General features: G+C 32.3%; 3 protein-coding genes and 1 long non-coding RNA gene across 4 annotated transcripts; 2 read left to right on the forward strand and 2 right to left on the reverse strand.

Moving 5' to 3' along the window:
- The first annotated feature begins 344 nt into the window (after positions 1–344).
- LOC125049636 (homeobox protein 10-like) lies at positions 345–2357 on the forward strand. Its single transcript, XM_047649032.1, has 3 exons — positions 345–965; positions 1232–1301; positions 1423–2357. Exons 1-3 carry the CDS (start codon positions 345–347, stop codon positions 2355–2357), a joined length of 1626 nt encoding a protein of 541 aa, XP_047504988.1.
- A 646-nt stretch (positions 2358–3003) lies between these two features.
- On the reverse strand, positions 3004–5216 carry LOC125049766. The gene is made up of 5 exons (XM_047649212.1): positions 4953–5216; positions 4472–4549; positions 4171–4275; positions 3828–3942; positions 3004–3520 (listed from the first exon to the last, which is right to left on the reverse strand). Exons 1-5 carry the CDS (start codon positions 5000–5002, stop codon positions 3368–3370), a joined length of 501 nt encoding a protein of 166 aa, XP_047505168.1. The 5' UTR covers positions 5003–5216; the 3' UTR covers positions 3004–3367.
- Positions 5217–5790: 574 nt separating this feature from the next.
- On the forward strand, positions 5791–6617 carry LOC125049592. Its single transcript, XR_007117030.1, has 3 exons — positions 5791–5937; positions 6008–6074; positions 6541–6617. It is a non-coding gene; the product is annotated as an uncharacterized LOC125049592 (long non-coding RNA).
- An 894-nt stretch (positions 6618–7511) lies between these two features.
- LOC125049705 (protein zerknuellt 1-like) lies at positions 7512–12490 on the reverse strand. Its single transcript, XM_047649128.1, has 3 exons — positions 12429–12490; positions 12039–12249; positions 7512–8547 (listed from the first exon to the last, which is right to left on the reverse strand). The coding sequence occupies exons 1-3, from the start codon at positions 12488–12490 to the stop codon at positions 7576–7578; spliced, it is 1245 nt and encodes a 414-aa protein (XP_047505084.1). The 3' UTR covers positions 7512–7575.
- Positions 12491–24484: the final 11994 nt, after the last annotated feature.

The raw sequence follows: 24484 nt of genomic DNA on the forward strand, positions 1-24484 counted from the left end.
ATACATCGTTATGATTTTACTCTTTCCATAATAACTAATTATTTACAAACATAAACGTTTTAAGTAGCGCTGTATTTGGTCAAGTTATCACTGACAAGTATTTTAGCTACCGAAATGCATTACAAACAATTATCTAGTGCCCTTTTACTATCAGACGGGCATACCGTCTTATCGTCAGCACACAAAGAACTCAACTATGTCAAAATGTGGCACACAACCGAACAAAGTCATTACCAAATTAACGACATTCAGGTGAAGAAAAAAGCATTTAGTAAACAAATCTTTGACTGTGCGGTCGCATATTGTTTGTCATTCGTAACTTATAAATGGTGTCAAAGTGAAATATGTCTACAACATCACCTTCCCCGACTGCGAGTGTGAATTCTGACGAATCCAATGATTCTATGTCGTCAGAATACTCGTCTGAAGTCGTCAAAGACTTGACGGAAGAGAAACCTGTTGAATATTTGGCTCAAAGCAGCTATTATAAAGTCACGTCACATGGAGTCGAAGATATTCTTGCTGACTCCGCTTACAATGTTCACGATAATTCTTTTCAATTATGTAAGTCTGAAGTCACCTCCGGGCCTCACATATTGGACTACAACTCACGTGATTCATCCGCTTTTACCATACAAGATATACTTGGATTACAGCAGTCGTACACATCAGGAAATCCCCATGAAGAGTTAAATAGATATGAATATCAAATACCACAGTATGATAACATAAGTAATAGTTCAAATAACAATTATGCATCTGGTGCTGAAGATGGAATTGGCGAAGAATTTCATAAAGGCGAAAATGCTTACACTTCAAATTTGCAATTGGGTGAACAGGTTGTCTATAGAAGTTATGCCAACGAATCCCTACGGTGTCAACAAAGCAACGAATTAAGCAGCGATATTGTGAAAGATCCTGAAGAACACGCTAATGATCTAAACGAGTCTAGTTTTCCAAATCAGGTGATTATAAAACAAACTAATTTGAACCTTACCGTCATAGATATAGACTATAAATAAATTATAACTAAATCTATCGCTATCTAAACGAACGTCACTTATTAGAGTGATTTACCACAAATCAACCGGATCCTAATGACAATTTAATATTTCGTAAATTGCGTCAATTAAGAATTAGAACATATACTTTAAAATTTTATTCCAAATTGAAACGTAGACATTTAAAGACGTTGAATTTTAAGTGAATTAACTATTTTGTGATATTTCAGAATTCTACATGGTGTGATAAAGCTTTACTAAATAACTCTGGAATTAGTGTGACCTCTTCTTTAACAAACGGTAAATACCAAGTATTGTGTGTAGTCTTTATAATATTAGCGAATCTAATACTTATTTTTTTATTTGTTACTAATTATATAAGCTTTGATGTACGTATAAACAACTTCTAACATTATTTCAGAAAATATGTCTTCTGACCCATATCAAAAAGGATTTACGAAGAGAGCTAGAACAGCATATACAAGCTCACAGTTAGTAGAACTTGAAAATGAATTTCATCAAAACCGCTACCTGTGTCGCCCTCGTCGCATTGAACTGGCAAATTACTTACATTTATCGGAACGTCAGATCAAGATATGGTTTCAGAATCGACGGATGAAGTATAAAAAAGATAACAAACATAACAAACCATCATCATCAGTCGATGACAGCAGTCCGTCTACAAGCTCCAAAGAAATGTCACCAAGCCATCAGGATCATAAATTAAGCCACGGAAGAAGCTGCGGAGGTCACGACAGACATAGAAGATTAATAACAGACGGTCATACAACCCATAAAATATACCTCACCGCAAATGATACCATTATGCGTCCGCCAGAATATCCCCAGATGAATTCCCTAAAATCAATAATTAAAAGTACTCAAAACGCAATGGACTTGCCGTCGTATACGCCTAACCTTACTTACTCGACGTATTACGCAGCAGGTACTTCAAGCGGCAGGGCCTCTTACTCACCAGTATCAGAGGTTTATCGGTACAATGGCGATGAATCATTGCAACCGAATTCTAGTGCGCTATCTACGATGCCATCGGACAGTTATGTACCTAACGGTATAAGTATTAAGTTGGGAGATGAGATATCCCGCTACCCTACAAGTGCTGCATCGTACTATAATTCACTATCAGCAACAATAATGCCGTCTACGACAGATATTTACGCTTATTCTTCAGGCATTCCGTCATTATCTACCCACTCATATGAAGAAAATCTTCAAAATAGACCAAATATTTCTTTAAACCAAGACGCGTACTTTTCTTATCTTCCAACAACAGATACTTCTAGTCAAAACACGTCTGCCGCGTCAAAGTTTTCGTCTTCATACATATCGTTGTAATTTATGGAATAGCAAGAAATTTATCGTATGTTAAAACCAAAAAGATATGAGAATAAATAGTATGTGTAAAATATTTTTTTAAGTTTCACTTAATTTTTTATTGACTGTAAATATATATTTTATTTTAATAAATTTATTTCTACTTAACACGTTGCAGTTTTATTTTTAGTTTTTGCGCATGACTTGCGATATAAATATATTTAGATTTGTAGAAGGTATTTTTTATCAAAGTAATAAAGGGATATTTATGTTCAAACAAAAATATGTATTAAATAACTATTTATTACATTACGTTAAAATTTGTATTTACAATGACACTTATATTGTAATATTTACATTATACATACATATTTACATAATTCGTAAAAACTATTAATTTTTTTTTAACTCTTCTGCTAAAACTAAAAAAAAAACTGGACTACAGCCCTGCGATTCTGTAACTCACTTTTCGAACTCACACAGCGGTTTTCGCAAAGGTGGGAGCTTGTAGTTTATAGTTATCAGAATGCCAAATCATAAAATGACTGCTTCACGACTGATTTGAGAGCGACCGCCGATGCGAAAACCGCTGTGTGAGTTCGAAAAGTGAGTTACAGAATCGCAGGGCAGACATTAATTAAATTCGAATTAATTCAAAAACTCATCTATAACACTGGACGGTGAAATACATTCATACTTCATTAATTCGTTTTCACTGCAAATTTCTGGAGAAGTCGAGTGTAAAGTGTTGTGCTGGTTTGAACGTAGTGAATTTAATAATAAAGAACTTTCCCGAGGTAAATGTTCATCAATAACACTTACTAACGCAGTAATCACCTTATCATCAAGAGCTACGTTACCGAATTGATCAGTCCTATCGTTTATTAAGTGTTCAATGTATGCTAGCCTGTCAGTATTGGAGTCACAATTTTCGTCGGATACAGGTGATTCTGGTAATTCAGTCTTCTCTCTCCTCTCGGACATCCGCCGTCTGTTCTGAAACCAGACTTTGATCGCCCTCTCACTGACATTTAGTTTAAGAGATAGTTCTTGTCTCTCGTCTTGGCAGATGTAAGGCCTGGATTTAAAGATTTGCTCCATGGATATAATTTGTTCAGTTGTGAACATGGTACGGGTACGTTTCTTCTTTGAAATACTTTTCTTAATTTGTTGGTAGCCCGAATCTGTGAAATTAAACAAACGATTATAATATACGGTTAAAACATGGGCTATAATACAGATCCTTTTTCAATTCTACAACCGAATTTATTCTTATCTCGAATTAATGAAATTATTATAGTGAAAAAAGTTAAATGTTTAGAAATCGCAGTGCAAGATCGTAAGAGTTATTAAGACATATTGCTAACAGTTAACTATATATAAAAGTTTAGTTGTATTACAAAATTTATTTAGGAACTTAAATTTTGAAAGAAAGTTTACCATAATATTTACTTTAAAAAAATACAGTGAATAATAAGTAGAAACACTTACCATTGCCATGAAAGGCGGAGCCCTTTGAAGCATTCTTCGTAAGTAGATCATGATTCTCTGGTTGCCACTGAAAGAAGTTGCTCCATTTATCTGTTTTCTCCAGTTGTGAGATAATCTGAAATCCAACAATATACAGTTAGTACAAGGAAAAACTTACGTCCTAAAAATAATAGCCCTTTAGATGTAATTAATAATTAGTCAATTGATAAATTTGCACAGTTTTTTCAAACAGTGAAATAATTAAAAATTATAAAGATATATATAATAAAAAAAATATAATAAAGTGAAAAATTAAACTAATAAAATATAAAATGTTCACTTAGGTATATAAATGTATAAGTACCTGAATGCAATGGCCTTGGTTTCCTTGCGCTCTTTCTGCGTTAAGGCTTTGAATGCATGGTTTCTCATCGTACGTTTGGCTGTATGGTGAATCAAACATACAATCCTGAAAACAAAATTTTAAAATAAAATCCAGTTGAACATAGACAAGTTTGCTGAATCTTAGACATTTTACATGTCGTAAATGTAGTCACAATAAATACTATATACCTACTATATATAATACTATATATGTCGTTGTAACACATTTTAAAAAATCGTCGGCGAAATATATCACAGAAATTAAGATAAAGATTGCTTACCTCATTGCTATCTGGATCGAAGTTTTCATAAAAACTTTGTAGATCACATTTGACCTTTTTCTGTGCGGGCGACAGCGCCTGAAATAAAATAAGAAATTAGAAAAATATAATTAACGCCAAAGTAAAGCTTTACACGTCTTCTTTAAATAATAAAAATTGCCTATTAGTTTTTAACTTATAATTTTCACTTTACTTTTTGTTACTAGTTGAAATTAAATACAGTATTCTTAGCACTAAACTATTATTTCTTTGGTAATCAAATGTATGAATTAAAACTAAATTCCCATTGAAATAGAATTTTCAAAACAAACACGTAATCATAACTTAATTTAAATAATATTACAAATCAACAAACCATTTCTTGCACAGCACTCTTCGTTCCGAAAAAATCCATTTTTATCAAAACTTCCACAACCCTTTCACTTGCACGCACAAAATAAACTAATTAAAAAATTTGCAAAACTTAAACTTATATACTTACTCAATTCGGAAGTCATTATCTTCATCCCTATGATGTTGTTTACATCTCATCCTATTGGCTTAATCCTAGACCCTCATTAGTGTATACCTGCGCCTAATTGATTTGTTTGTAAATCTCAAACACCTTCATAAACACTTTCTTTACCTTAAACCAGTTAAACCATCGGCATTTAATAAATATTGCGTATTATTTAAGAATACCGTTCCCTGACGGATTTGGACGGAGAAATACGGTACAATATTTGGTTTCCCGACTTAAATTGTCTTTGGCCTGAAATAAGATATTGAAAAAAAATTAAATCTCAAATGCGACCTTACTAATAATAATAATCTAGTGCATATCTGACTTGATCATAAAATAACCTTAATAATAATAATTAAAATACATACGAGTGCTTTGCACACATCGATACAAAACAGTGGGTGTAACTAACGGTATTATACATAACCTCACTATAAGTCTGTATTAGTTTTATTACGTTCTGTGACTATTCAATAGCTATTTCAGTCTTATAGCGATTATGAAACCCATATAATACCCTATCTAATATTGTACCTTGTGTAATAGCTTTTGAATTTGTATCGCGCCAACTGACTTAAATTCATAGACTATTTAGGCGTTTGTTTGTCTTTGGTCATATTTAATGTAACAAAAATAAGAATACCCAAAATAAAGAGTAAATTCTATTTAAAAATACAATAGTCATTTATTTGTGTTTTATCATAATTAAGTTTTATATTATTAATTAAAATACTTCATAAATTTCAAATTCAATTCATAAATTTAAATGAAGAAATTAAAAATGAAGGTACTTTTAAAAATATTGTCCGACGCCAATGTGATCGGTTAACTCGCACAGTTTTGCTCGAGTAGTGCGTGGGCTTGTTAATTTTCGTTTATAATAATTTTATTTTATTTATTTTCATAAAATATGTTCGATAATATATTGTTAAACCCAATTACACCCTTAGGGAATATGAATGAGGTAAATATTTGTAATTTAAAAAGAAATTTTGTCGTGGCGAAAACCGTTACTAATAATTGTTGTTTTATAGCTCACCAGTTGGGAAAATCGGCCTTTCCACACAACATGGCCCGAGAAGAAACATCTTTCGGATAAAGGTCAGTTTAATTTAATAAAGTTGCATTTTTAAGCCTCGAATATTCGAGCACTTATTAGGCAAATGTGGTTTGGCCCGTCCTAAGATAGTTCTTATTACATTTTGAAGACCTACATCCAGCAATTGTATTAAGTCTTAGGTATATTAACCGCATGTTTTATAGATCAAGGCTAACTCAAATTAACGACATTTTGTTATAAACTATATTTTTTATGGATGTATGTAACGACGACAGATATATTTCTCTCACACAATGACATTTAAAAAGTCTAAATTTATATAGAAATTGTTCAATTTTGGATATTATTTTCTTGATCATCTACCGTTTTAACGTTAGAAAAAAGCAAGTGATCTTATAACAGCAAAACGACGTAAAAATTTTAAAAATAAGGTTAAGAATTTTGTTTTTATTTCCAATACAACAAAAAATTGATACATAAACTTAATTGAGTTTTTCTATGTTATAGATTCCTTGGTTACCAAGATAGTACGAAAGAAAAACAAACGCATGCGCACAGCCTACACGACTGATCAATTACTTGTATTAGAAGATGCATACAAGCGAAAAAAATATATAGATGCCGAAGGGCGCCACGAACTCGCAAAACGGCTGAATGTCAGTGACAAATGTGTCAAAGTCTGGTTTCAAAACAGAAGAATGAAGGAGAAGAAGGAATCTTCTGAATCAAGCGATACATCTAGTGAAAGTTCTTTGATTGAAACCGTTACTCCACCGTCACCTGTCTCACAACCTTTATCAGAAAAAAATAGTATTCAAATAAGTTTGCCAGAGGAAATTCAGTACCCAGAAAGCTACATATTTCCACAGGAAATTCAAAATAACTTTGAAGGTTTAAAACAACAATATTGTAACAACGCATATAATAGTTATGCATCAGGATTCTATTTTCAAAATGATGCTAATATTTATCCAACTCAATACTATCCTACAAATTCAACACATTATTACCAACCTTCAGATCTTTATAATTATGGCAATTGTATTGAAAATGGTTATGAATGGCCGACAAGTACATTTAATATTAACGAATTTCAAGTATAAGTTTTTAAATTGTTTTTATTTATTTCCGACAGTGTTATATAGTACTCAGTGTACTGAATATTTCTAGTTAATAGGTTTAATTTTATTAAATTAATATAATATTTAATTAAGATTAAGATAAGTTTTAAATTACTATATTTTCTATTCCAAGTTTTCTAATAAAAATTCTATATCTATTTAAAATATCTTTACCAAATAATTTATTATTTATTAGATGTTCTGTTTTCCTATTCTACTTATATTTATTTCTTAAGGTAATATAAATAAAATGTTAAATTGTAATCGTAATAATATTAAGTAAGTGTAAGGTTAATTATAATAAATTGTGAATAAAATAAAATTTATTTTCAGTGTATTCTTTATTGTACCTATAAATAAAATAATAACATTTTGTATTTCTATAATAATTTAATTAAACATTAAAAAATATATTTGTTTTTTATTGCAATGAGTAGGGAATGGTAAAAACCGGAATATATGGCCCTGGATTCTCTGTAACCTGGGGAATCAATTGAAGATGGCAATCACAATTACAATTACTTTTTCGCAAGTTCTGTTGATTGATAATGTAAGAGCTAGGAGGGTATGTCGGTACAGCTCCATTTGTAATAATTCCCATGTTAGGATTCCATAAAACGTTACCAGGTACATAGGATGGTGTATAACAGTTTGGTATATATACCGGCACACTTCCTGAATCTGTGTGTGAATGTTGAATTTTTAATTCAATCGAAGACTTGGTTTTGGACTTTTGTGATAAATCTTCAGGGATATCTTGGATCTGAGATAAACAGGGACTTGTGTTCCGTTTTCTGCTTCCATTATCTTCTATGCTGTTAAAGGATGTGGTGACGTTTTCTATTTTGAGATCATTAGTTTTACTTGGATTTTTGTTACCTATTTTACGGGCATTATGTAGTGGTGCATCCTTATGGTTAGTTTTTCCAGTATTAATAGTTTCCGTGGTAGTTGTTATTTCTTGTTCCCTGGAATCTTTTACAGTGTAATTGATTGGTGTATTATCAGTTATGCTAGGCGTGATTGCAACATATTTTGCCTCGTTACTTCCAACTTGTAATGGTGTTGATACATTAATTTCATCATTAGCTGATTGCAAATTATGCACATTATTTAATTGATTATTAGTGATTTTTATAGAAACGCATTGGTTTATTTCTTCTTCTTTATTTGATTCCTTTTTCTCTTTCATTCTTCTATTTTGGAACCAGATTTTTATTGCCCTCTCAGGAAGATTCAAATTTCTGGATAATTCTTGACGATTAACATTTCCTATGTAAGGAAATTTTTTAAATTCATTTTCCAAATAATTAAGTTGCTCAGTTGTAAATGAACTCCTCAATCTTCTAGATTTTTTGGGATTTCTGCTTATATAACTTTGAGTGGAGGAGACCTGAAATAAAAAATAAGTAAATTCAATATGCTACAAACCTTGGCTATATTTGTCACAATTATTACAAATAAATGTTATATGTAAAAAGTTTTATCTATGTAATTTTTCCTTATATTTTTTTTTGTTGCATATTAAATGAGCATCATCTGGACAAGACTGAACGATTAAAAATAAAAGCGAATATGTTTTACGCCTTATTCGGTATCTTCTTTAAGAAACATATATTTTACAATAAAGACTTAGATTATAGTAGTTAAGCCGTGGGATTATATATACTTTTACGACGACATATTATTTCGAGGTAGGCATCTTTAATAACCAGCGTTCGCGTTGCAGGCACAGGTCTTTGAAAAAAGAATCAGACAGAGGAAATCTAAGGCAATAGCGGTTCCGTATTGGATTATTATTTATTACCTTTAAAATCTTACTTACCAGTCTCTGTATTTCCGTGTTACTTATATTTGCCGCACTATTACACTTTATCTCCAATCTCATACCACTTGGAACATCATTATTAAAATTTTGCATTTTGTCTAAAATAATTTTCACACTGAGCACTTGACAATACTAAATGTTGCAGAATCTTGCAGCGTTATAAATATAAACTATTTCGAAAACATTATTAAAATTGTCATTAAATTATTTGAGCATCATTATTATTTTAGTGATTAACAAACGAATCGTTAATAGATATCAAACACTAAATAATGTTAATTACAATAGCTAAAATGAGTCGAGTCCTATTAATGTTGAATCATTAAAGCGATGTAAATATATATTTAACTTTAAATTTAAGATATACTAGTGTATCAAAATAAATCAGTGGCGCTACAACCTCTTTAGGTCTTGGCCTCAGATTTCTGAATCTGTTTCATGTTCATTTTTAAATCTAATAGGCAAGTAGGTGATCAGTTTCCAGTGCCTGACGCACGCCGTCGACTTTTTGGGTCTAAGACATGTCGGTTTCCTCACGATGATTTCCTTCACCGTTCGAGCAAATGTTAAATGCGCACATAGAAAGAAAGTCCATTGGTGCACAGCTGGGGATCGAACCTACGACCTCAGGTATGAGAGTCGCACGCTAATATTCGTTTATAGATTAAGTAATAAACTTCGAATTATTTTAATTTAATGTATGTAATGAATTAGGATTGTATTTTGCATTCCTTATGCTTTCAGTAAAAAAGTTATCGGCGATTGATAACTTTTTTACTGAAAGCATACTGACGTAACTACAACATTACTGACGTAATGTTGAAGTTAAAAATATTTAACAACAACATCTATCATAAGTCTGAAACACCACATTATTATTATCAAAGAGTAGGTACCTATTTCGTAATCATTCGCATACAAACTTACTATATACACTATATTATTATTATATTAACCAAACTTTAGTTGAAATATGTAGTGCAAACAGTGGGAAGTTAATATGAAAAAAAGGCTTTTATACATTAACCAATTGTAAAAAAAACGTTCATTAGGTATGTAGCAGATCCACGCATCAGAAATGAATGCACAAAATGTGAAAATACTGTTATATAGTAATTATTTATAATTAAAACATACATGAGGTTTTCTAGTGAAAGCTTTTTGTATCATTATACCTATTAGGATTATCTTTTACATTCCATTGTTTTTTATCAGCCTAGACTGGGAAGATGGTGACTTTAAAAATGCGAGTAGGTATATTCAATGCTCCGATCAGATTAGTCAATTCAGAAATTAACGCCTTGGTTTGATTTTACCTAATCTAAAATATTCAATGAAATTTCGATTAAAGGTCGGAAATTTATAGATATTGAGGGTAAATTATTGTCTCAAATATCTATGTTATATCTAAAGTAAATAATGACTTTAAATTTTTAAATACAGATCGGAAATTTCATGCTTCAATCTCGTAAAGTAAGAAATTATTTTTTAATTATCTAAACAAATTTATGCACAATACACCTAAATATCGTGATGTTTAATACGGAAGCAGTTCGTGAGTACGAGTATATCATATTTTTGCATTTCGTAAATAATCTATTAGGATTAAAAATGGCATTACATTATCAAATGGCAATTCAAAAATTTATCAACAAATTATACGAGTATATAGCACAAAAATCTAAAAATTTCACTACATATGAGTGCAGTGAAAACTCGATATTGCCATTTTCGGATTTGAAATACGCGTGTGGATATCGAATCTTGTTTAAAAATGAATGTCGCTAATAGGTCTTTGCGTATAGGTAGGACAAAATCGATAACGCATAAGACAAATAGACCATACGATCATAGATAGAAAAGAGGAAAAACGGATTATAAGATTTTTTTTGTCTTTTTATATTTTTGGAAGCATAGTGGGCTCAAGTATTTAAATGCCATGTGAAAAAATCAGTAAAGCCTGATTGATGCTAGCTACAATATCTAATCATTGTGAAGAATTTAGACTTTCCAACACTCTTATTAAAATACATTTCCAGGATGCTAACTGCATACCTAGCTGTTTGCGAATATGAACTTTATTTGAAGGTATCATTTGTGAGATTTTAACTACGCTTTAATCATGAGTTCTAAACCTATTTTTAGATAGGCAAACAAAAATAAAACGAAATATTTAAGAATGGAGGGGATACTATAGGTATTGCCGCAAGTGTAAAATGCCACATTATCAAAATATCATTCTTCAAAGATTTTACTATCAAATTGTGGAAGTTAAAACGTTGTAACCACTGGGTCCACCAAATTCGACCTAAGGCCTATCCAAACATATTTATCTAATTCATGATTTATATAGAACAATATCATCTCTTAATGTATATTTTCGAATATATATTTTTCAACTTATACAATTTTAATTAGATTAATTCGCTTATAAATTAAGTAACTACGAATTATTTTAATTGAATGTATCAAATAAATTAATTTAGATCCAGTTTTGCCATGTATTTCAGTAAAGGAGTTATCAATATTATCTAAAAATTAAATATTAAAGGACATAAATAAATAAATTGAAATGGTTTTTGTAAATATTTATTATTTTTTTATTGAATATTCTATACACCCTTTCACATTTTTATTATAAAACTATAAATAAATTATGTACATTTTAAATGTTACCGCACCAATTACACTTCATCCACCAAATCCATTATACGAATCCACGACAACTCCCAGTTCTCTCCAGCAATGCTCGATTTTTCCGGCCTACCATGAGCTTGGTCAGGAGAAGATGTATCTTTACATGACTCGTCATGCATTATTGCGTCTTCTTGGTCTTTAAATGGTGCCGGATTCATAATATCTTGCCCGGCCTTATCATTTAATAATAACGAAGTTATGTTATCACCATGTTTTTCTTTTTGGTCTTTCAGCAGGGCTGTGGGCATATTATTCTCTATTTGCATTAGGTTAACATTTTGAAACTGAGGTTCTATTGAAGGGCTGTATGTAGGCTCAGTTATATTAGACATAAAATTGTAGTTTTGGTAATTAATCACTGTTTCCACAGGTACAGGCATAGCACTTGTATCAAGGGTCGGCATTGGGACCGAATTTTCCATATACATATTTCCTTGGTTAAAGAGGTCATGCTGCGTGGGTTGGTAGCTATACCGAGACGGTACATTCATTTCAGGTGATGATTCCGTAGTACTTGTAGCCTCAGATTCTTCAAGTCCTTCCGCTCTGTCTTTCTTATCTTTCATACGCCTGTTTTGGAACCAGACTTTTATAGTTTTCTCACTCAGGTGTAATGTATCTGATAGTTCAATTCGTCGGTTGCGATCCAAATACCTTGTTCTAGCGTACTCGAGTTCCAGCTCCATCATTTGTTGAGTTGTAAAAGCTGTACGAACGCGTTTTGGTTTTTTCACTCCACCATTGGTCACTTTGTTAGGAGTCCAATGAGAGCGAGAGGCTTGTTGGTAGTTATTTGCGACAGTTTGGCCATTTCTTAACGTGTTAACTGTATTATAATTAATATTTTGAGTATTAGGAGCATTTCCATTTGTATAGTATCCGTTTCCCATATGACAGTCTCTCCGATACGATAGATCGGTGTAGTTTCTTTGCGGATTTTGCATATTGAATAAAACAGGGTTTTGAATGTCTGTTATGTTTCCATTATAAGCTCCAGTACCGTTAATAGGATTGTTGTCATATGATACACCTGGCCATTGTACAGCCTGAAAAAAAAGAGGAATCTTAAAAAAGGAATTAACAAGCTTTTTTTATGGCTCTGGCACGGTTTGTGCATTAGCCAGCGTCAAGTATAAGATTTTTATAATTCGTGCTTTTTGCCTTAGAAATTCGACCATGTCCTCCATGTACAGTTTAGGCACTCGCCCAGTACCGCACAACCCTCCCAAAGGCCGAGAACAAATTTAAATTAAATTAAAACTTGCCCTCGAACCGGGAATCGAAGCCGGTACCCCTCACCTAGCTGCTTAACAAGGCTTTCAAAGAAAGAAATGGATGGCGAAGAATACTTACCGAAGGTTGTGGGTTCTGAGTATTGGTATCAGGACTCCATTGCTGGTCACTGCCATCACTGACATAGACAATCTGATCAGACAACTGATTATTTAAAGAAGACGATACGGACATGATGTTAGATGTGTCGTTTGCAAAAACCTAAGTAACTATAATTGCATTTCATTAAAGGACCACAATATATAACCCCTCAACACTAATTAATGATTCGTGAATCAAAATAAGGGTAATCAAGTAATTAGGCTAAGCAGGTATTTTTTTTTTTAATTTGATTAGTTGTTTTCGATTAATAGGCATGTCAATATTTTCATATAAATTTGTTATGAAAGTTACTTTTTTTTGAGTTTAGAACAGTAGATTAGAAATTGAATTGATAAATGGAGGATTGTATTATATATACCTATTATATTGGTTCAGATTCCTGCAAGGTATGCGTTACGTATATTATCGTTTTAAATTTACTTTTAATAATATCACTTAATGTGTTTTTTTTAATATTAAATATTTAAAAAAATATACTTTTATAAATAATGTCACAAACAGTGCTTTTATAGAATATATTTTTACATATAAGGATTTAATACATTACATAAAAAGCTGCATTACCAATCACTTGACTCTATATAAGTAAATGATTTAACTTAGACATTTAAAACGTTTCAATTATAAGAAATATAATTAGGATTCTGTATTAGATAGGTACTTATCTAGCAAGCTTATTTTGTTTTAATTAGTATAATTGAAAGTTAATGTTAAGATGCTCAAATAATATTAATATTCCCGAGTAATATAAGTCATTTATTTTTAAATTGTTGTTGTAAGTTTAAATCAACGACATCTTTCGGTCTGCATTGGAAGTGTCAAAGCTGAAGGTTTATAAAGTTGGTTGCATTTCGTCGCGTTTAAAGTATCGTTGTCTAGTCACAAGACAACCTTTTAAAATCCTATTTAAACAAAGGAACTTATACAATACTTATATCAACAATAAAGCACGTGTAATACTTGAATCGATAAATAACTATTTATAGTTTAAGTAACAAAATCTCACAACGTTACTCTATGTTTTAATTATTGCTCCATAGATGTCAGTATTCGAACATTTTGTGATATAAAAATACTTGAGTTTTAAAGTTATATCTAAAACATCGTATACACGCTTGCCTAGAGCTTAGCAACCGCATCTTTGTTTCATAGAAGATAACGTCAAATCTTCTCTTTTACGGCCTTTTTTAGATTTTATGCAAATCAGCAGTTTGGCTGTGAAGTCATACCTAAACATCCTACTATTAGTTTGTTATTTATAATTTAGGAATTGAAATTCATTTGAGGTAGACTTATTTGCTACAATAAACCATGGTAAATTTTAATAATATTATTTTGATTGATTTAACATAAGAGCTTATATAGCATATGAGTATGTATTCTTAGAGGTACATAATAATTACACAAATCTTCATATACATAAAGTATACATTGAAATAAATAACTAACCTTAACATATAATAACTAAAATATATTATTAAAAGGAGTCCCTTTAGGCAAGGTTCCGAAGATACTGGCAGCGTTCCCCCTTTGAATAGCTTGACTAATTCTTTGTCCGAGATAGCTGCCAGATCTTCGGTCTCCTGTGATGTCGACTAACCTTTTTGAAATATCTTTAAAAAGCCTTAAAGTGCTAGGACCCCACGGACCAAGGGTCTCGTCACCGAATGGGACAAAATCATATTCTGAGCCTGGTCTAGGCTGTAGGCCTGTATTTGCATGCTTTAGTTCTTTATATATATTATATTCGATTCTTAACATATGACATACAAAACTCAATATGGGCGTATAAGGATTATTACAATCTAATTTGCATACTTAAACGTTCCAGATATATATCATATATTATTATAATGTAAGTATCTACATAAAGCTTAAATACGAACTCGAGCAGAACATTGAAATCATCGCCGCGACAGTTGACGAATGCAAAATATTTCGGCAAAGTATTTCTACTGTGGCCTATGCTTGAGTTTGCTTATATTGAATAAACGTGAGTTGAATAGTGGATTAGGGCTGCCACGCAAAGTTTTTTTTCCATTTAATATATAGGGATAATGTTCGACATTAACTTGATAAGTTATAATTATTTAAATGCCTACTAATGAATGCGCTAGTTAATGTAATTGAAAGTTTCGTATGTTGAAAGCAATTTGTTCTCTATTTTATATATAATTTGCAGGTGTGTGACGGAAAGTAATAGGTATATTATAAGTAGGTATGATATTTGCATGCCGTCGAGTCTTCAACATAAACGAGGCAGAATGTCTATTCAAGTAACCAATGATTATAGTTTACCTATAAATAAACGAAGGTGTATATTTACCTACGCAATTTAAGCAATATTTTTACATAGCTCAGAGGTATAACAATATTTTACATAAATCATACCTATCTATACTATAGATACTAGTATCTATGCTAAAACGGTTATTCAACTTTTGGCTAATATTTAAAATTTTGCAGGTCTGAATTTTTACGTCACTCTTGTAACGTATAATATTGGCATTCGTATTCGTTAGCAGTATTTCAACTACTACATTTGATTACATCTTTTAAAAGTTTTGTATTTGTTAAAAAAATTATTACTTGAAAAATCCAAACATTTTGGGTCGCCAAGCCAGAGTACCTAACTAAGTAAGCTGAACATATACTACTTCAGTACATTGTGCAACATTATAAGAAGAGCTAGCCCAGTAGCTTCTCGTGCCATTCTTAATTGGCCAGAAATCACGGCATTGATAAAACAACTTAAAAATAAAATATCATGAGGAAACCGGCATGTCTCAGGCCCAAAAACCGACGGCAAGAGCCACCTATTTAAAGAAAAATGGTTAATGAAACCAAAGAATTCTTAGACTATTGTAAAAGGTGGTTCCACACTAAAGGTTTAATGCTGGAATGCTTACACATTTGTAATTGATAATGTCTAATTCGCATTGTAGAAAAATGTTCAAGGGTCCAAAGTCCGTTTTAAAAAACAAAAAGTTGTTTTGTTATTTTGATGTCATTAACTGTTATCAGTAAACACCTTTATGTAAAGCGATTGAGACGATAATTCTGTTATGGTTGTTTATTTGTTTACATGTCGACTTCATAGTATTGTTTGTCTGTGTATAACAATAGGAATAACATCTTAATGGGACTATTTATGTTTTGTTATTTTTACTGTATTTGCATAAAGAATAGAATGTTTCATTAATTTACTATAACATTACATACTACACTGTACACTAATAGTATTTAACATTAAGGAACTTCAAGCGGTTTCTTGCTTCGGTTACCAAGTATAAGGTATATATGATAATGCTCTCACACCGATTGAACCTGCTGAAAATGTCAATGAAGACCTAAATGTGTCAGTAGTGGTTCGAAGTTGGAGGCAAGAAGCACTAAATAGATTGCGATGGCAAAATATAAGGCCCACAACGGACTGTATAGCCATTGATAATGATGAATGTGTCTGTTCCGTGTCCGACTCATGCATTAAATTAGAATTAGTATGTGATTATTTAAGAAACTTTATCATTATACAAATTAACAATTTTTTTGGGGCTTCTAGTTATTTCATTTATTTAATTTACAGAATAATATAATCTAAATCATGGTATTACATTTGGAAACTACTGTGGTTTGTATTAATGTAAAAAAAGGGTGCGTGTACGCACCCGTTACGTGCGCGCGTAAGAAGTTATACTTCTTTAGCATTATCAAAAATAGTTTTTGATTGCATGCAAATAATTAATTACAATTAAATAATCAAAGACTGGAAAAGGAGTCATTATAGTCAATAAAGTTCAGTTTACATTTGAAAAATGAAATAAATAAATATTTATTAATTTATATTTATTATTATTTTCTGATATTCATTAATATTGATTTAAATATTCAATTTAAATCACTTCTGATTATAATTCAGACGCACATATGAAATTCGCACTTGTATAATGAAAACAAAATGAAAACACGTGTTTTACATGTAGAAACTCAAATCATGTGGATAAATATTATAAATATAAATACACAGTGAACAGAGGCGGCGTGCGTGATATAAACGCGTTACAGCTTGTACTCAACTGAACTGTACAAACAGGTGACTTTTTATGGTCTACAACTCTGCTTAGAGTGTATGGCTACTTTCTTTCAATTCGATTTTAATGGAAATAAAAGTAGATATTTAAATTGTGTTTGCCGCAGCCCTACGCTCCATCCGTCGGAGATCATCAATCATCGAGCAAGACAATCACAACCGGCGCATCTGCCGCATCGCGTACCCGGCTTCCCCGCGTCGCGTCTGCCACCTACTTACCGAATATTTACTTGTGACAACCGTAATACTGTTTACCTATATTATAATTAACGTTGTAAGTGGAATTTGAGGGTAACAATTCGAAATTTTTCATATAACTATAAAAAATACTAGCTGACCCGGCAAACGTTGTTCTGCCATGTGTGGCATTATTTCTATAATTTTTTTTTAGTTCAATAAAAATTACTATATCTACATATATAAAAAATAGGGGTTGATCGTGTAGGGGTGAAAAATAAGGGTTGAATGTATTTTTATATGCTGTATCATAAAATGTAGAAACAAAAAAAAATGTCTAATAAATAAAATTTAGAGGTGGACCACCTTTTACATTTAGGTGGATAAAAATAGATGTTGTCCAATTCTCAGACTTACTGAATATGCATAAAAAATTCATAATCGGTCGAGCCGTTTCGGAGGAGTATGGGAACGAACATTGTGACACGAGAATTTTAAATATTAGATAATATTAAAAAGTAATAACGGCATTAAAAATACAGACGAAGCTATTTTTAGGGATTGTAGATAAAAAATACAAAATAAAAATTCTAACCAAAATTGATGTTTCAAATGTCTATATTGGTTTATATCTACTAAGCAATTAAACATGGAAACTAAGATCAATCCGACATTACATAATATTCAATACATATAACACAAAATACTTAATAATAAACCCTTTGTATAGTCTAATTACATGTTACAAATCACACATGCCATTTAGCCATATTTTTAAATAAATCTTAACCCTAACTGCTTCTTAACACGTTGTTATATTCTCATAAAAAATCACTTTCCATTTTTCACTAGCGTATTGTAATATTGCGTAGCCCGCTTCTTAATAAACATTTTTTTCGTATGAAAATGACATTCGGGCGTCACGTGTGACATTGATGAAAAAATATAAAAGAAATGACGGCTTCGACGAGAGATGAGCCGAGGGTCTCGCGATATCAACTTGTACTGTAAAGATATGGTTTTTGTTGTTTTATTAATATGGAGCTCTATGGAACTGGCTATACGCAACCTGTTGGTTAATAAATAAAGAATAAAATCTTTCAGAATATAGATTATGAGTTGAGAGCACTGGGTTACCGAAAGCGTCCTAGTGTTACGGGAATTAAGTATATTCTATTGAAGAGGCAAATAACAAAACAAAGACAGGCTATATTCTTTATCTGTCCGAGCATCTGCTTACCAAGGGTTTAGTTTAAAAATAATAAGTGTAGTGTGCAGTTCAGTTGCAATTGGATGGTAAGTTAAAATTAGCTTGAACACAATTTTATCAGTATGTTATAGGAGGCAAACGGGCAGGAGGCTCATCTGATGTTAAGTGATACCGCCGCCCATGGACACACATTGCCAGAAGGCTCGCACGTTCGTTGCCGGCCTTTTAAGAATTGGTACGGTCTTTTCTTGAAAGACCCAAAGTCGAATTGGTTCGGAAATACTTCAGTGGGCAGCTGGTTCCACATAGTGATGACAAAACTATATATCTCCTTTATAAAAAAAAATATTCCCTTATATAACTTAGTAGAAACTACGATATATAATAACTATATTATTATTATTTTACTATCAGATTCAATTACATTAATCATTCTTATAGAAATCTACCCTTCATGTTTCTATAGTAATAAAGCTTAACATCACCTCTAAATACCTTAAATCTTCCGCTATTCGTTTGTTTAACGGCTTAAAATAAAGGCTTCTTTTGTTTATACGGTCCCTTCAGAGCTACAATATTGTATTATCGTTTTAGTATATTTGTTGATGTTACAGCGGGGTCCCGATTCTCTTTGACAAATGAGTATCATTATTTGACAGCCGCGATCAGGCCCAAGGAGTGTCAACATGTTGTCTTGTGTTTTATTAAATCTGAACATCAGTTATGTGAAAATAATTATGATGTTAATTGTGTTGAATTGTTTTTTGAATAGAGTTTGACGGGTCAGAATTTTAGACATTGCTACAACCTACAAGACTAGAATAAGTGTCTGAAGGTCGTGTGTTCGAGTCACGGCTGTGCACCAATAGACTCTCTTGATACGAGTGAAGTTAAAACAAACGCCTATGTTCTTGAAGATCATATATGATTAAGTAGCTGTACAATTTAAATTGTTCGATTCGTGTGATTTCTAATTTAAAAAGGTACCTATTGACAAATTCATCTTCGCTGTCATACTTACAAGTTGCATACATTACCTCCGATTTCTATTATCAACGTTTTAATTAATAATTAAAATTGTATTACTTTTATAAATTAATAAATTGAATAATTAAAAAGATTACATCTATTTTGAACCTTGTATTGAGCATTAAAGTGGTACATATAAGAAATGGCTAAAGAACCGAGAGTAAAGCTGTAAGGGAATCTCATTCGCAATAAATCATACACGTCGCGGAAACAAATCCGTGATTCGGTGCACAAGGGGTTTATTTAATGCTCTTTGTGTGGCTTTAACATAGTACTAGAGATAGTAGTACCCTTTAAAGAAATTAGAAAATGGAACACTTCTGTATTTTATTTATATATTCTTTATTTAAAGTGATCGTGGCATGTTTATCGGGTACATTAAATCCTCTTTACGTAATACACGATATTTTTTAACTCAGCCAGTATTTGGCTGCGAAAATAGGATTTATTAAACTATTTAGATTTTAATTAATACCTCGTAAATAATTAGTTCGTTTGCCATTAGTTATTAATCGATTTACTAAATATTAATGGTGACCAATATTATTTCAATTAAATAATTGCACAATTACGTCTGCATTAGTCTGGTCATTAAATTCGATATATGTAGTATTTGCAGTGCATCAAGAATGTTTGCAGAGGCGCGGGTGGATTGCTTTTTCGCCACTATGCGAAAGCGGTGCGCTTCTTTGGTGCGCCGGGTGCGGGGCAGCTCCAGCAACATCTTACGGATGATAGTCGAAAGAATGGAGTGCCCCTATTTACGACACTGCTCCGACATCTCCGCAGGGCTTTGTACGTGATAGTTTTTATTTAACTACTTTTTCCTTATTTTTACTAATTCTCTAACATAGATCTTAAGAAACTATTGTTACTAACTCACTAATCAATCAATGGACTGTATTTGTCTGATTAATAAAAAATTATTATTATTATTTAATTGAGTGACATTAAGGTGACCCATACTATAATTAATATTAAGAGTAATCATTATTAGTCATCTGTTAATTAATTACAATTTCTTTATGACATTTTCAACTATTTAGTTAAGACTTGTGATATATAATAGTTAACTCGTTCCTAAAAATATAGAAGTAAGTGTAAAATTATAGTTGAGCAGATATAATGTAAGTCGACGACTCATTGGTCTAGTGGTTAGTACCCCTGACTGCGAAACCATGGGTTCCGGGTTCGATCATCGATGTGATGAGCATTTGGTGTTGTGCTTAGGTCTTGGGTGTTTAAATATGTATTTATATGTCTATCTATCTATAATATGTATGTATATCCGTTGCCTAGTACCCATAACACAAGCTTCACCAGCTTAGCATGGGACTAGGTCTATTGGTGTGAATTTAAAAAAATGTATTATTATTTTTAATATTACAGTAAAAAAATATTTAAATTTAAAGTGATTGACACGAAATATCTACATAAATATATCACTGCTTTATGTTATTTCAATACATACCAAATCGAACTCCGGGCTCCAGGATTTCGATTCCGGCGATATTTATAACTCTCAAAAAAATATCAATGAAACGGTGATGTGTCTCCAATTTAAAGATAACGGGAATACATATGAATGAGTCAAAATGGCTATACAGTGTTGATGATTCCCTATATCGTAGAGCGAGCAGCGCACATGATAAATAGTCTAGCGCTGGCGATAGGCCAACCTCGCGGAATAATCAAATTTCGTCCTCCACGTTAGCTTCTCATACTGCCGTGTCTTTTATGGATTTTATTCCCCTAACAAGATGCTGAGGGTCCTGTGGTGGCTTGAATTAAATTGTCGTTGATAAAGTCTTTCGAAACCCGCTTATTTCCTGTTGAAACTCAGATAGATAACGTGAAGGGCGCAGTGACACGCTCCATTTGTTTTTGTAATATACGCAAATTTTTTAAAAATCTTTTACTGTCGCTTACATGATTGTGACGAGGTGTAATTTATATTGGGGAGATTTTATATGTTATGTTAGTATCTTCTCTGCGAAGAATCTGTGCGGTTTTTGGAGCTAGCTAGGTTTATAATATTTACCGATGCCAATTATTTGTATGAGTCTACAAGATATATAGTTGAAGCTTTGGCAAACCCTCGTCAGTATACTTAGAACACAATGACAAGGTAAATGAACACATCAATGCACCGATGTGTTTATTTTCGCACAGAAGTTCACCGCTCAGTTCAGCTAACAATCTTTATAAATAAACCGAGCCCATTGCCTATTCATGACCGGGCAGAATTTGCCCCTTCCCCCTCCCCCGTATCAAACAAGCCCCTTCATGTCAAATACTCCGCGCCCCGGGCCTGTCAAACTCTTCGCGAGCGTTTGACAGGGATCCTCCCTAGCCGCGGGGAGGTGGTGTGCCACCTTGCACCGTTCTGAACGAGACGAACAGTACGCTAAATAGGGGTATTTAAAGTTTGATTTCGTACTCCGATTCGATTTCACCCCCGCAGGCCGCTCGGCTGTCACAAGTCTAGGTGCAGGCGCCACGGCGAATGATGGATGACGTCAGGGAAGGTCGGCAGCATCACGCGTCATTCATGTGTACACAGGCGTAAGGGATACGTTTTTCGCGTGACGATATAATATTGGTGATATGCAAATTTGCTGTCGGGCTCCCGTCGAACTCGACAGACAATCACCCATCGGGTTTTTATTCAAAATTGACGTAGCTGTTTGTTAAAAATACGCTTGATCACTTTTTAATAATTTTCGCTGAGTTTTTGGAAATCGTTTAAACAATTATTATAATGGTGAAGAGATTTCTTGAATACAGCCACGCATTCCCCGCGAGACGTCGGGAAGGCGACTCGTTCCTCTAATGTATACTTTATGAAAATTAAATATTTCACTCGCAGCGGCTTTGCGATGTTCCTCCGAGTGGGGATTACAACAAATTTGCATTATTTAATGGATACTGTGCGTGAGGATTTGTCACGACTTCACTTGTTTAGATCACGTTGCCATTTTAGTAGCTTATTTTGATTGATTGTCTCACGTTGTGCTCTGTGCAATTAGAAACCAGATTTTTATAAGAGGTTTTCTTTTAACCAGCAACATTTATCTTAAATGTTTGATGAAAGGAAAAATATAATGCATTACGTGGCTTTCTTAAAGCTAGTCTTACTTTACATAACCACACAAAACTTAAACAGCACATCCAGACTTCAGACTATTCAGAAGTGTTTTCCGTTTATTTTTCTTTCTTATTTTTTCATGAATAAAACAACAGATTTCTTCTATAGCGGGATAACTTCGCCCTCCCACCTTCGATTTATTCTTCGGATAAAGAAAACTTCTTTTAAAAATGTAAGAAAAGTTCCCTTTAATATTTTCGTCTGTTAGCTACCTCGCAGCTTGCTCGTATTATGCGCATTTAAAATTATCTTTTATTTTGGTTCCTCTGTTCTCTATTTCGCATGTATCAAAGCTTTTTACGTAGAATAAAGAAAAGCTTTCATTATCAATACAATGGTTGACATATCTTTTTAAATTAATTAGTATTTAAATATATAATAATTAATTTATATTGGTTTGTCTCTCTAAAACTCGAGAATGATGGACCGACTCACTGATTATGATCTTGAAATATTTGTAAAAGGTAAAAGGAAAACATAAATAATAAGTAAAGTAAAATACTAAAAACGACAATTGAATTTTCCAATAACAACTGTTACTAGATGGGAAATGTTTGATGTCTTTTGCCTTTTTAGAAATAAAAAAGTTTCAAAAGTGTGTATAGATGCCTTCAGAAATTTGTGTTTTATTATAGCTGTTGTATGAGGACCGATCTCTTTGGTATGTTTTAAATGTTTTGACACAATATATGTAGGCGACACGAAATTTACCGGGTCATCTTGTTCTTTATATGAAAGAACAAATAATAAAATTTACAAATATGTCAAATAATATTCGACCACAGACCAAGGACATTGCTGCTTAATCGATCACTAACGGCCGTACTATTAAATAATCATATATACTCCTAAAAACTCAACTCAGCTACGAAATTCAAAGCCGATGGTAACAGTCGATTGTATGAAGCTGAACGAGGCTAACGCAAAAACCCCTTTTTGCTTTCTATTAAATTTAAGACAGACTTATTCAAATCTTAACTAAATAGCTTAAGAGACCGTTAAGAACTTTAAGTACGGGTGGATGACGTTTTTAATCTCTACTTAAACTAATCTTCACTTGTTTTTAAATAAGTCTCTTCGTATTAAAATCATCTTTTCGGTTACGACTACTAAATATAGATGAAACTCGAAAAGCGTCTGCTTATAGTTCATCATCTATATTTTTTAATATATTGTATTTATTAACGTCACGCTTAAACTAATCCTATTATATTAATTTATATGATAATAGGATAAACAAATAGTCTAATCAAATGTTTTAATAAGGATTTTTTGTAAAAATAACAACATCGAAAAGTGATTTGAATTCCTTTATACACCGTTGGTGTTTAGCGTTAAGTTAGTAGATTATGTATACTGGTTATAATCTTTTTTTTTATATAATAACGAGTCTACGGGACGACCAAAAAAGGACACCCATTTTAGTGAGCCTTTGAGGGAGGAGTATGCTCTTTTTTTTAAACAATTTTAAAGGGAAGACTCTCACCGGTAGTCGATCCACAATTTGCTAGTTTGAAACTGTCCAGTGAAGCGTAAAGATTTCAAGGTGATGCAGATAAAATTTTGAGTTAATACGGCCTACAGTTGAGCAGCTGTTATCTGCATATCTTGCTTAAATTGAATCAGTATTATTCTTAATTTACACCTATACCGCGAAGTTATACCTATACATTGTATTACATTAATATTATCCTTGAATCATGAAGTTAGCCACGCTCTTGCAATATCCAGCCGTCATGCGGTTACGCGTCATCTA

This window comes from Pieris napi, chromosome 5 (assembly GCF_905475465.1).
Source record: "Pieris napi chromosome 5, ilPieNapi1.2, whole genome shotgun sequence".
NCBI classification, from domain to species: domain Eukaryota; kingdom Metazoa; phylum Arthropoda; class Insecta; order Lepidoptera; family Pieridae; genus Pieris; species Pieris napi.